Source organism: Pteropus medius, unplaced genomic scaffold, assembly GCF_902729225.1.
Source record: "Pteropus medius unplaced genomic scaffold, Ma_sr-lr_union100, whole genome shotgun sequence".
NCBI lineage: Eukaryota > Metazoa > Chordata > Mammalia > Chiroptera > Pteropodidae > Pteropus > Pteropus medius.
This window is the reverse complement of record NW_024354502.1, coordinates 31,050,045-31,064,010: the sequence shown is the minus strand read 5'-3', so window position 1 is coordinate 31,064,010 and position 13,966 is coordinate 31,050,045. Positions and strand designations below refer to the sequence as shown.

General features: G+C 40.1%; 1 protein-coding gene across 1 annotated transcript in view; it reads left to right on the top strand.

Annotated features, from left to right (window-relative positions):
• The window catches only part of SLC20A2 (solute carrier family 20 member 2), an 86,528-nt gene extending 73,562 nt beyond the window's left edge, over window positions 1-12,966 (top strand). Inside the window, 3 exon segments of the mRNA XM_039853629.1 lie at window positions 5,162-5,347; window positions 6,482-6,566; window positions 11,499-12,966. Coding sequence (XP_039709563.1) covers window positions 5,162-5,347; window positions 6,482-6,566; window positions 11,499-11,663 — 436 coding nt within the window. The 3' untranslated portion in view covers window positions 11,664-12,966.
• Window positions 12,967-13,966: the final 1,000 nt, after the last annotated feature.

The window sequence follows — 13,966 nt, the reverse complement described above, 5'->3', positions numbered from 1 at the left end:
GGAAGAGGGGGAATAGCAGATGCAAAGGCCTGAGGCAAGAGTATGCCTGGTGTATTCTAGGTATAGCACGGAGGCCACAGGGGGAGAGTGTGGACTGGAAGGTCACAGATCGCGGAGGCCTGGAATATGCAGGAAATATGTAGGAATATGTAGAGAGTCTCTGTTCTCTTCTTACTAGCTGGATAGTTGGTAAGCGACGTCACTTGACTTTACCAAAACCTCAATGTCCCAATCTGTAAACTGGGGGTAAGACTAGTACCAACCTTATGAGGTTTCCATAAGGATTAAGTGAAATGCTCTATATAAGGTTTTTAGGACAATGCTCCTCCCATAAGCAGTACCTATACATTTTCACTATTATTATTATTATTATTATTATCACGTAGAGCTAATGTTTTTGTCCAAATCAGGAAAACATGCTATTGCATCTTTTATTGCCCAGTTAGTTATATGACTCTCTTTTACAGCTCTGGGTTTCCGTACGCTGTCTACCCATGTGCATTCCCGTTCTCTTTAAAAGAAGCCTCCTCAGCAGATAAGAGGCCTGGATACCTTTTGTTCTGCTCAGTGTTATATAGGTGTTGCCACATTATTTTATTTAAGGTGCCATGTTCTGTCCTGTCATAGGTTTTGACTGCCCTCCCTCCCCCAGATCCACCGCACTTCCACTTCCTCTTTATCAAGAATCCTTTATTGAAGGGCTGGTACTTGCAAAGTGTTATGAACTGGGTCCTTGTTTTTTAGGAGTTGAAATTCCAGTTAGGGAGATAAGAAATATATACAGATGGAAAAGTAACAGTCCGCCCCCAAATAGTATTTCAAAGCCAAAGGAAGAGTTTAGGCAATAACTGTGCAGATGACCAGAGTTTAGAGCAATTGCTTGCAGTTTTAGGACTGGTTTTGAGGCTTTTGAGTAGGGATGTGGTCTGATAAAAGAGTCTAGAAATAATGTGACAGTAAAAAGGGGGCTTCTGTTTATTCAACAAAAGGTTATTAAGTTTGTATCGGTGCTGAACCGTTTGTAACTTATTCTAATTCTCAAAACAGACCTTTAAGGTCATAAGTGGTATTCATTAAAGATAGGGAACCAGAAGCTCCTGTGACATTTCTTGCCCAGGATAACACAGTTAGAGAGAAGTAGACTTGTGACTCTCAACCCACACTCTGTCTACACGGGGTGTAGACTGGAACTACAGAAGCTGTCAAAAGCCTGTGTGTGGTTCTTTATGTAAGGAGCTTGGAAGTTATCACTGCATTCTAAACACGAGAAAACCCGAACCACATGAAAAATCAACAACTGTTTGTGGATCAATAAGAGGGAGGAGGACATGGGCCAAACCACTGCCCCCAAGATTGGAGAGACAAATACAGCGATGTAGAAGAGAGGCTCACAAGAGGAAACTGCAGTGCCCCGTAGGAAAATCTGAACTGTAATGATGAGTTTCTGGAGGCTCAGTGGAGACAAGTCTGAGAGTTGAAGACTCTAGAGAGACCCAGTGGTAGAAACAGTTAAAAAAAGAAGTATAACCAAAATGCTAAGAAAAGAGAGAAAATGGAATCATATAAAATGCTCAATTAAAATAACAAAAAGTAAAAATAAAAAGTAGAAGACAACATAGGAACAAGAACAAGGGCACCAAATAGAAAAGCATAACAAAATGATAGATATTAATCCAGCTATATCAGTCATCACTTTGAATGTTAGCGGTTTAAATGCACCAGTTAAAGGACAGAGATTGTCAAACTAGATCAAAAAACAATACCAAACTCTATGTTGTTTGTAAGAAACCCACTTTAAATATAAAGATACATACAGGTTAAAAGTCAATGGAAGGAGGAAAATATACCATGCTAACGCTAATCAAAAGAAAGTAGGAGTAGCTATATTAATTTCAGGCAGAGCAGACATGGACAAATCCAGCAGTCAGAAAATCAGGAAGGAAATAATCAAACAAAACAGCTGGATATCATTTACAACTATAGACTTCTCTAACAATAGGAGAGTTTCTACTCTTCTCAGCGCACGTGGAACGTTCATCATAACAGGCCACATTCTGAACCATAAAACACATCTTAACACATTAGAAAGAATAGAACCAATACAATGGCTGCTCTCAGACCACAATGAAATTAAACTAGAAATTAATAACAGAAAGAGTACTGGAAAATCCTCAAATACATGGAGATTATATAACACACTTCGAAATAACCCATGGGTCAAAGTAGAAATATCAAAAGAAATTTTTAAATATTTTAAGCTAAATGAAAATGAAAACACATCAGTATTTGGAGATAGCGAAAAAAGTGCTTAGAGGGAAATATATAGCATTGAACACATATATTAGTAAAGAACCAAAAAAAACCCAATAAATATTCACCCTAGGAAACTAGAAAAAGAAGAGCTAATTAAATCCAAAGTAAGCAGAAGTAAATAAATAATAGGAAATAGAACAGAAATCAATGAAATTGAAATCAGGAAATCAATAGAGAAAATCGATAAAACGAAAAGCTCATTCTTGAAAAAGATCAGTAAAGTTGATAAGCTTCTAGCCAGGCTAAATAAGAAAAAAGACGACTAATTACTAATTATAAGGAATGAAGGGAGAGACATCACTGTAGATCCTATGGACATTAAAAAAAGATAAAGCAGTACTATGAGCAATGATGTGCCCACAAATTTGATAACCTAAATGAATTGGACCAATCTGCGAAAACTCACACAAGAAGAAACAGAATATCTGAATAGGCTTATACTTTGATAAAGAATTTAAACAATAATAACCTTCTAAAACAGCACAAGGCCCAGACGGATTCATGGGTGAATTATACCAACATTTAAGGAAGAAGTTATGTCAATTCTTTACAATCTCTTTTAGAGGATAGAAGCAGAGGAAATACTTCCATAATCATCCTGTATGGCCAGCATTAGTCTATTACTAAAACCAGACAAAGACATTACAAGAAAAGAAAACATGAATGTAGATGTAAAAATCCTTGACAAAACATTAGCAAATTGAATCCCACAATGTATAAAAAGAATTATATACCATGACCAAGTGAGATTTATCACAGGTATGCAAGGCTAGTTCAACAAAAATCAATTAGTGTAATCCATCACATCGACAGGTTAAAAAAGAAAAATCAGACAATCATATCAATAGATGCAAAAAAAGCATTTCACAAAATCTACCACCTTGTCATGATTTAAAAAAAAACAAAACAAACAAAAAAAAACTCTGAGTAAACTAGGAATAAAGGGAAGCTTCCTCAGCTTAATAAAGATTATCTACAAAAAGCCTGCAACTAATATCATACTTAATGAAACTCAAAACTTTCCCACAAAAATCAGGAGCAAGGCAGGGAACGCCCCCTTTCACCACTCCTTTTCAACACCATGCTGAAGTTCTAGCTAATGCAATACGATAAGAAAAGGAAATAAAATGTATACTGATTGAGAAGGAAGAAATGAAACTGTCTTTGTAGATGATATGATCGTCTATGTAGAAAATCTGAAAGAATTAAAAAAACTCTTGGAACTAATACACACTTATAGCAAGGTTGCAGGATATAAGGTTAATATACAGAAGTTAATCACTAAACAGGCAGACTTTGAAATTTAAAACACAATACCGTTTATATTAGCACTTACAAAATGAAATGCTTAGGTATAAATCTAACAAAACATGTAAGATTGATATGTTGGGAACTACAGAACTGATTAATGAAATCAAAGAACTGAATAAATGGAGAGAGTTTTCATGTTCAAGGATAGGAAGACTCAGTATTGTCAAAATATCAGTTCTTCCCATCTTGGGGATGTCGATAATGAGAGAGGCAATGCAGGGAGGCGGGGCAGAGGTTGTATGGGAAATCTCTGCACCTTCCCCTCAGTTTTGCTTTGAACATTAAATTGCTCTAAAGGATCAAAGTCTTAAATAAAAATTTGAAAGAAAAAAAAGCCGTGGCATCTCCCCAGAATAGTCCATGTGTGGCTGCTAAGGGCCTGAGTGGTGATAGGTTTAGGGGAAAGAATGTGAGCTCCTGAGTGAGTCCTATGCTTGTGTCCCAATCCTGCCTCCTGCTACTGACATTGCTTTTGGCACTGATTTCATTCCCAGTAAAATGAGAACGACAGTACCTAGTTTGCAGGTTAGGTGTGAGAACTAGTGATTAGCAACGTTGTGAGCCTAACACGGCTGCCCAAAACTGGTAGCTAATATTAGTAGTGGTGCTGGCAGTGAAAATGGAAAGAAATAGATAAGAAAGAGAAGAAGAAAAATCACTTCTTGTGATTTTTCAGTACTTCTTTAAAAATTAAGAAATCACATGCCCATTTAGATGGCTACTATTAAAAAGAACAGAATATAAGTGTTGATGAGAATGGGGAGAAATTGGAACTCTTGTGCACTGTTAGTGGAATGTTAAATGGCACAGCCACTATGAAAAACAGTCTGGAGTTTTCTCAGAAAGTTAAAAATAGAACTACCTTATGACCCAGGAATCCCACTCTGGTTATTTACCCAAAAGAATTGAAAGCAGGGTCTCAAAGAAGATATTTGCATTGTACACCCATGTTCATTGCATCATTATTCACGATAGCCAAGAAATGGATGAATGGATAAAGAAAATGTGATATATGCATACAGTGGAATATTCAGCCTTAAAAGGGAAGGAAATTCTGACCCATACTACAACATGGATGAATCTTGAGGACATTTATGCTACATGAAATAAGCCAGTCTCAAAAGACAAATACTGTATAATTCCATTTATATGAAGTACCTAGAGTAGTCAGATTCATAGCATCAGAAAGTCAGATTGTGGTTACCAGGGGCTGGGGGCAGGGAGGTTACTGTTTAATGGCTAATGAATTTCAGATTTGCTGGATAATAAAGTTGGAAGATCTGTTTCACAACAAAGTGAATATACTTAACACTACTGACTGTACACTTCAAAATGGCTAAAATGGTAAATTTTTCCTTTTTTTACCACAGCAAAAAAAATTAATAAACCATATTTTATCATCAATAGATTATATAAGCAAGCCACAAATACAGCAAGATGGGCTGTTCTCAAAACTGAGAAGTCGCTGCACGTTGTGTATGGGTGCTGTTTGTACATACGATGTTTGTATAATTCATCTGCTTTTTTATTTCCCCAGTAATGCCATTGGTCCCCTGGTAGCTTTGTGGCTGATTTATGAACAAGGTGCGGTCCTACAAGAAGCAGCTACTCCCGTCTGGCTGCTGTTTTATGGAGGAGTTGGAATCTGTATGGGGCTTTGGGTTTGGGGGAGAAGAGTGATCCAGACCATGGGGAAAGACCTCACTCCCATCACACCGTCCAGGTAAGCCAGAGGGTGCAGGCTGGGCTGATAGGGCTGGTCCTCTGAGGCCTGCACAGTCGATATGTCTCACAGTCCTCTCATGCTGCTCTTATGCCTTGACCCCCTTGGCACAGCTACTCTGTGCCTGGGGTCACAATGAGGAGAGACCAGGGGGCAAGCAAACCCCAACTTTGCTGGCCAGCCATCATCACCGTCCCCCATGCACTCTTTGGCCCCCATCCACAGTGGCACTGAGATAAGAGAGAGAAAATGAGAGGGGTGGGAAGGCAGAAGGAGAAGCTGAAGCAAAGCAGGAGGGAAGAGAAAAAGGAACGCCCCCTGCAACCCCCACACACTCCCACTGGTGGTCTTACCCAGCGTGAGCCTCTGAGAGCGAGCGAGCGGGGAGGGAGAGGCTGCCAGCCACACACATGGCTCGGGGCCTGCCTGTCCCCACAGTTCTCTGCCACACTAGCTTCACCTGCTGGGTGGAAGCACCTCTTCACCTGCCACCCTTTGGAGGTTAGTTACTTTGTGTGTCAGCCAGGTTGGAAGGTGCCTCTGCCATCCGAGGTGGGGTCCAGAGACTCTCCCACAGGGTTTTCTGTGTGGTCCTTCTATTGTGTATCCTTTAGCTAGACTAGGGGTTAAATAACGAACTTGCAAGAGAACTTTAGAAGATTGCAACTAAAACTTGGAACTATTGTAAGAAATCGTTTCTCTCTCGAAATGAATTTTAATAATTCTTTTATTAAGTTGATTTGAAGGAAAATTAGCAATTGGAAAAAATCCCTTTTTTGTAATAAGTACACATTTTAAAAATGAGAGGATAGTTTTTCCTATATCACTTAAGAAATGACTAAGTTACCATTTTTTACACAGCAAGAATTTCTGACCCAGTTTCTACAGTGTGTGGTTTTTGAAAACATATCAGGAAAACAAGGCTATTTAGGGCTATAAACAGGGTAATGCAAGGCCTTAGTGTGAATTGTTGCCATTATACAGCAGTTTCTTGTTCTATTAATGTCATCTGGCCCAGTCAACAGTCAGCAGCCGATTCAAAGAATGTTCTGGTGAGACTTTGGCATCCCTGGGGCGTCAGTGAGGCTGGTACAAAGAGCCCCTGTGATGTGTCTCTTGTGCTCCCTCCCACAGCGGCTTCACCATTGAACTGGCCTCAGCTTTCACAGTGGTGATCGCCTCCAACGTCGGACTTCCTGTCAGCACCACACACTGCAAGGTAGGGCCCCTGCCAGCCCCGTCCTTTCATCGGGCTGCTAGGATCAGTCCCGAGTCCCCAAGTGAATCCGAGAAGAGCTACTGGAGCTTCGTATATGGTTGTTTGTGAAAAAAATCGTCTCAAGGTTTGCTGGGTCTGCTGGAGCATTGTTGGATGTGGGCATTTGCTTTCCTCAGACTGTTCCTCTTGACCTTTCCTGCTCGGCAGTGTGACACCCACTATCATACAGACTGTTTTTTCAGTGCATGCCTGGCAAGATCTTTCTCTCCTTCGATGTGTGCTTCACACTTTCCATTTGTCCTGTTTCTCTTTCATTGTTTCCACAGTGGACTTTGCATTGAAGTCATGTGTGCGCTAAACCATATTCGTAGGCTCAAATGGGGGCATGCCACTCAGTTCCGACCCATTGCAGGGGACTGGGAGTTGACAGTGGAACTAGAAATAAGCAGAAATCATCTCAATGGAATTGTAAGACACAGTCGTTTCAGTTCTTTTTCCTTATCTGATGGTCAAAGTTACTGTATTGCCTTAGAGTAAATTCCAAGTGAGGGGTGAATGTCTAATACTGCTCACTGTCAAGTGCTCTGAAACTCAGGCATGCGCCAGGGGGAATTCCTTGTAATGGTGGAATGTTGGAGCTGTAAGGAACCTTAAAGATTAATAAAGAGGAGACAGGCTCTGTGAGCTTCAGGGAGTTATCTGAGGTCACTCATGGTGGACCCAGAACTAGAACTCAGGTCTGATAACCCAGGTCTGCCCAGTATCTAGAGAGAATTCTTCAATGGGTCTCCTATAGACAAAAATATTCACTAACTTCAACAAAGCAAAAGGTGCCTCCAGATTTTTCCCAGGTTTATTTGTTCATGTCATTCAATAAAAACTCATTCGTACCTGCTGTATGTGAGGTACCGATCTAGGCACCAGGGGTACCGTAGCAAGCAAGACAGAGATGGCCACCTGCATTTGCATACGATTTAAAAACTCCAATGAATGTGTTTTATGAGCAAATATCACTGGATGAGACTGCCATGGTGCTTCAAATATCAAAGCCAGACAGCACTTAATGGAAGTATTATCAGTGGGCCAGCTGACAGAGCAGAGTTCCACAGTGTGGAGAATCAGTCTTATTGGAAAGGAGATTTTTTGTTTTTTTGTTTCTTCTTCTTCTTTTGCTGTAGAATCTAGAAAAACTTCAGTTTCCAAAATTTTTCATTATAAAAATTAGTTCCACTTACTGAAGACATACAGAGTTCCAGGCACTGTGTTTAGTGCTTTATACGTGCACCATACGTCATTTAATCCCCCAGCAACCCTATGAAATGGGTACCGGTGTTCCCAGTTCAGAAATGAGAAAACCACAGCTCCCAGAGTTGGGTCACTTTCCCACGATCATAACATGTATCCTGTGAAAGGACCAGGATTCAGACCTGCACCTCCTAATTGTAGTCACAGGAATCACAGCCATGGTGACCAGACTCAGCGAAGTCGTAGGGCAGTGCTGGCACTCTTTTAAGTGCACTGTGAATGTTATCTTGTTCAGTCTCCCAAGAACTTTTTGAGGTGAGTGCTGATGTTACTCCAGTTTTACCAGTGCGGAGACTGGAGCCTAGAAAGGTTAAGTAACTTGCCCAAGGCCACACAACTAGTGAGTGGCCACACTGAATGCCATCGTGGGCGGTGTGGCCCCGAGCCCTGCTCTCCAGCAGTCCGCCCATGCGCCTCCCAACTACAAAGCAGGACGGCAGGGAAAGCGCAGTGCGCTCCTACCATTCATTTATTGTTATTTTTCTAGTTTAGGTTATTTAAAAATTACAGTCGTAAAGAAGCACATGTTCACTGAAGTATTTCAAACAATACAAAACTATATGGAATGAAAAGATCATCTCCCTCATTACTCTCCCCTTCAACTTCAATTCACTGTGATGTGTGGGAGCCTGGAGGAAATGCATGTTCCTAAATATGTTCCTTCCCAAAGAAGTAGGTTTTGAACGTTTCTGTAGGCATAAATAGTCTTTTGGACTGCTTTAAAATAAATGTTACGCTGTCTTTTAATGATTATACACATAAACAAGTCTAGTAAAGGCAGACTCTCTCATACCAGTTGAAAGAGATCTCTGGATAATCAAAAGTTTGGTTGTTATTGTTACTTAACAAACATTAGCAATCTAACCTATACTAATGTATTAAGTGTTATAACTGAGAATACTAATTTGGTGACAACACTAAACTTGGTAATACAACTTATAGAAATAGATTAAAAGTATAAAATGCCTATAAAAAAACTACTCTTGTGTTTTTATCTTTAAATGTCTTTTTCCCAATATTTACGTTGATATTATAATAAGGAGATGCTACTAAGGGATTTATATCCAATTTGTACAGGACCTTAATGGACATAAGTATGTGTTATCATTCCCCTAAAATATCTATACAAATTATATGATAGGTTTTGTTTCCTTGGAGCTGTTGATTAGTGTCAGGATAGTTTGTTGGCACTTAAAACAAGTCTCCTTAACATGGGACCACAGTGGGTGTCATCTATTAAGTAGACTTGAGACAGAACTCAGCTTGGAGTCTAGTCAGTTTGTCCAGTATCATTGATCATGGACTTCTGGACAAAGACCAGTGCTAGTCACTGCCAATAGTTACAGGACAGAGTCCTGGCTCTCAAGAACTTGCAGTGGACAAAGAGAGCAGGTAATGTTCATCAAAGTTCAGATAATAGGAATGCTAAGAACAGTTCACCCTATAACACTTATTCTCTTATACCACGTTTCTTCTGCATACAGCAGTCCCAAATGGCAAATGTGGGATGCACTATGAGAGATGTGGGATGGCGTTAAGAATGAGGCCCCATGTGAGCAAAGCCGTGAATCTGGATAATTCAGAGGGTGTTGTCGTCCACATAAAATCATAACAATCCTATCAGCTTTTTAAGAATAATTTATACTCTGTGCTTGATTTTTCCAGCTCTCTGCTTTCTCTCCATCTCCTTGTCAGGTTTCTTGCTTAGAACCACCTCCATTAGAAGGTGGGAAAAAGTTGAGAAAAATGATTCTTCTCACCTGAAAAAGCAAAAAGTCACATTCCATCTGATGCGGGGGAAGGAGTTGGTAAATCACCACTGCAATGCGATCATTGCAATAAAGATTGGGTTGTTAAATCTTTAGCGGAAGGGGAGGGGGAGGTTGATGAGGAGCAAGATGTTTTAATAGTATTAAAATATTTCTTTGTACTTTGTGGCAAAATGTTAAAAATTGATAATTTGGATAAAGGGTGTATGGGAGTTCTTGTAACTTTTCTCTAAATTTCAGATTATTTCAAGGTGTTTTTAAGGGCCTCTTTTAACTGATAATCCATTTAAGGGAATATTATTTTTAAAGCCTACATAAGCTGTATGAGTGAATATGTTAATAATGAAACTTTCTAATAGGGAAAAATTGGAAGCAAATTGGAAATGGTTAAATAAAGTACACCCCCTAAAGGGTGTACCATTCTGATTGATTATATGATTGATTATATGATAATCATAAAAGCTGTGAGCACTATGGGAAGATGCTTATAACATTAATTTTTTTAAAAAAAGGAATATATAAATATGACAGTAGTTGGGTTCTGGGTAATTGTCCATCACTCCTATTACGTAAACTTGCTATAATAGTACCCTTATGCTTTTGAGAAAGGCGCTCTAAGAAAGGAAGAGGGCATAGATAAAATCAAAACTTGACGTGCTCTCTGTAAAACAGTCCAGCACAACTGAGAGTGCACTGAAGGGGACATGCTCTGGGGAGACAGTAACAGGAAGAATTCAGTCTCAGAAACTAGTGTTTGTAGATTTGATGGCTCGAGTTGACAAAATATCAGATTAACGGCCTTTAAATATGCTGCTATTTTTGGTATTCCTCTTTGCTTCTATAAACGATTTAAAGTGTTGGATTTTATTTTTTCTGTGGTTACACCCTGGTTGCTATTTGAACCTCACTGGCCACTGCTGATTCTGAAGTATTTGAGGGTCAGTAGAGACAGATCCTATTTTGTGGAGATCTTCAAGAGCCACAGGTGGCCAAGGACACCCTGTTGAACTGTGTGCTTCCCCAGAGTCAGAATGAGGCGTGAGATGTTATAGGCACTGAACTTCCTTAAGATTTGTAGGATATTTAAAGTGTCTTTTTTCCTTTTTAAACTTTCAACAAACCATAAAATGAACTGAGACTGTTGAGAAAAATATCTGAATCAGTGTTAATATTCTGATTTTCAGGTATCTCTGTCATTTGTGAAGGATGATTGATATTTTAGATCCAGTAACATATATGCTCCATTTTAGTATTATTATTCTTTAATTAGCTAAAGTACAAGCACTGCAAGGCAGTTCGAGATGACGGAGAAAACCAGTTTGAAGTCAAGAGGCCTGAGTTCTAGCCTCGAATCTGCCGTGATTTACAGTTGCCCCCGAGCCCTCCAGGGCTCTGTTTTATTCTCTGTAAAATGAGCCAGAAGGTCTCATATTCTCAAAGGTCTTCTCCAGCTCCAACATTTTATGATGCTGATATTCTAAGAGAAGGATACATTATTGCCATTTCATTATGTAATTAAAGCAGGTTCACATACAGTAGTAAGCAGTATCCTCTATGGCTAATATTTAAAGCAGGGGCATTCATAGTGCAAAGAGAATAGAAAACATTTAATTGGCAAAGTTCCACTCGAGTAGAGCAGAACATAGGTGCAGAGTGCATCGGATCTGTATACCGAATAGGATAATCCTAAAACAGTTATACCTGAAATCTAATCTAAACATTTTAAAAGCTTTTAGCAAATTTACGGCAAAGAATCGATCATTTCATAATGTAGGATATTTGAGATTAGTCAGTTTACATCGGTTGAATGTAGATTTTGTGGGCCTCTTTTTACTTTAAAATGTTTGTGCACCTGTAGGTGGGCTCTGTGGTGGCCGTGGGCTGGATCCGCTCCCGGAAGGCTGTGGACTGGCGCCTCTTCCGGAACATCTTCGTGGCCTGGTTTGTGACTGTCCCCGTGGCTGGATTGTTCAGTGCTGCTATCATGGCTCTCCTCATGTATGGGATCCTTCCATATGTGTGATTTGTCATCTTCCAATGAGTAAACGAGGAATATTCTGGTGTGGGGATGTGTGGGAGGCTGCCCCACTTCACATACATAATAACGCCCGTCCTGCCCGTGCCCGGGCGCCAGCTTCTCCATGCCCCGTCAGTGGTTGCAAACCACACTGTTCACCTAGGCGGTAGGGAGTCATCCTCCACAGCTAACTCAACTACTGTACATAATCATGTGCATTAAACTGGTATCGTGGTGATATAACGTGGTGCAGTTACTTATATATTAAATATCTATTGTATACATAGAATAGGTAGCATCATTTCAAGCATATTAAAAATGGGAGTAGGGATAATTGTCTAGAATTCAATATTCAACAAATCTTTGTACATAATGATTTCAGTGGCAGATTTTAAGAACCTTTTAAAAGGAAAGTGTAGATTGGAAAATGTTATTTTTTCCCATTTAATATACTGTAAGATAAGTGAGGTGCAGGACGGATGATACAGATCTGGGGAGGTATACGTGTGTCAGAGTTCACAAGTGCTTTCACTGAAGAATTTGTTCATATACTGTAATATAATTGCTTCTGTAAATACTTAAAACTGTAATTTTTTAATGGTGTGCTTCCCTTATACTTTTTGATCAGAATTTTGGAAAGTACCAAAGAAGCAGGGGAATAGTTTGCCAGTATTATATTTTCATATCGTCTGTCTCCCTTCCTCATAATCCCACCATTAACGTGGAATGTAGCCAGACCGCCATGCTCGGACCTGCCTGAGCAGCGTGCGCGGTGAGGCCCCAACTGCTCGTCATGTGCACATCCCGCTTTGGGCTCCCCCCCAACCCCCACCACTGCTGCCACATGCCAGATACTGGTCAACCCCGCAGTGGCCCTTCATTGTCATCATTGTAGAGAATGTATAGATGCTAAGGACACGTGATCAAGTGCTACATATCAAGTCCAGTTTAAAATTTTCACCCCTATTCTCCCCTGCAGCTAGAAGAAAGGAATTCTTGTCCCAAACATTGAGGCGAGTGCTTTGACATTCTAGAAATTCGGGAGGGGGAGGTTGAAATATCAAACAGTACACTGGATTTGAGGATCTCCTTGAGGCCTTTACTAAGCTGAACATCTTGATGCTCTACCTGATGTAGTCCCATCGGATTCTTTGATAGCGGGAGGGAGGAAGTCTGACTAATGTTAGAGCCTGAAACTATGGAAATGCTGCTAAAATTTTTATATTGACAGACATTTTCTTGGTACTTCATTGTGATTTTTCATTAATCTACCATATTAAATTTATAATTAAAAAAATGCCCCTGAAAAGTTTGCCTCCGAAGTCTTTTTCTGAATGTATTTTGTTATTTCCACAAATATAAAAGCTATATAATTTGGTTACTTCTATTTTTCAAATACCTTTTTTCTTTTAATTTACTACCATTATGTATTTGTGCATAAGATACACATGAGCAGGAAAAGGAAAGAATGACCCACACAGCTCAGCATGTAAAAGTTCTCACTGCCAATATACACATACATTTATCCTTCTTAATGAACTATCTGATGAAAGGGTTTGTCCCTGGTTGCGAATTTTGTTAAGGAGAAACACTTCTGTGCCCAGCCTTTCCCACTCCACTCTGAATTTGGCCAGATTTCAGGGCTAAGGACCTAACAGGAAAATGCACATCCTTTCTTCTTGGCTTAAGCAGCCAAAAACAACAAAACAAAAACACACCTACTTGGAGCTTCAGATGGAAACTCCTTCAGCCCCTGCAGTAGGAGTCACAAGCTCTGTGTCCTCCTGGAGCCAGGAAGATAACAGAGATGAGGAAAACGCCAGGTATAAAAATTTCCTCTTCACAAACAAATCTGCCCTTTCCAATGTTTAAAATGGCATTTTAGGCCTTCGTTTCCTTACTTTTGATCAAACCATAGATTAAAGAAGAAGTTCACTTTCCTTCTAAATTTATTTAAAGAAAAATGACAGGCACAACACAGTGCCAGTTTTTGCAAGCCGTGACTTGGGAGAGCTGCCATCTCAGCCCCGACATACCCCAAGCAGCAAGGGGTGGTAGAGGCAGAGGCCCAGGAAGCAAAGTAGAACAAAGGTCAGAGCCACAGTGAGCTTTCAAATGACTAAGAACCCAGCATGGCACCAGCAATGTGCAGAGGGCAGCCTTGCCCACTGCACCCCTCCCTAGCCTCTCAGTTATTCTATAGAGATGGCTTCTGCCTTCCGATCCTCATAAGGGCGGGTAGGTGAACTCAGGCAGAGGATGGGTCACCTAGACGGGGAAGGGATGCTGGTAAAGGGCTTCCCTGTCCA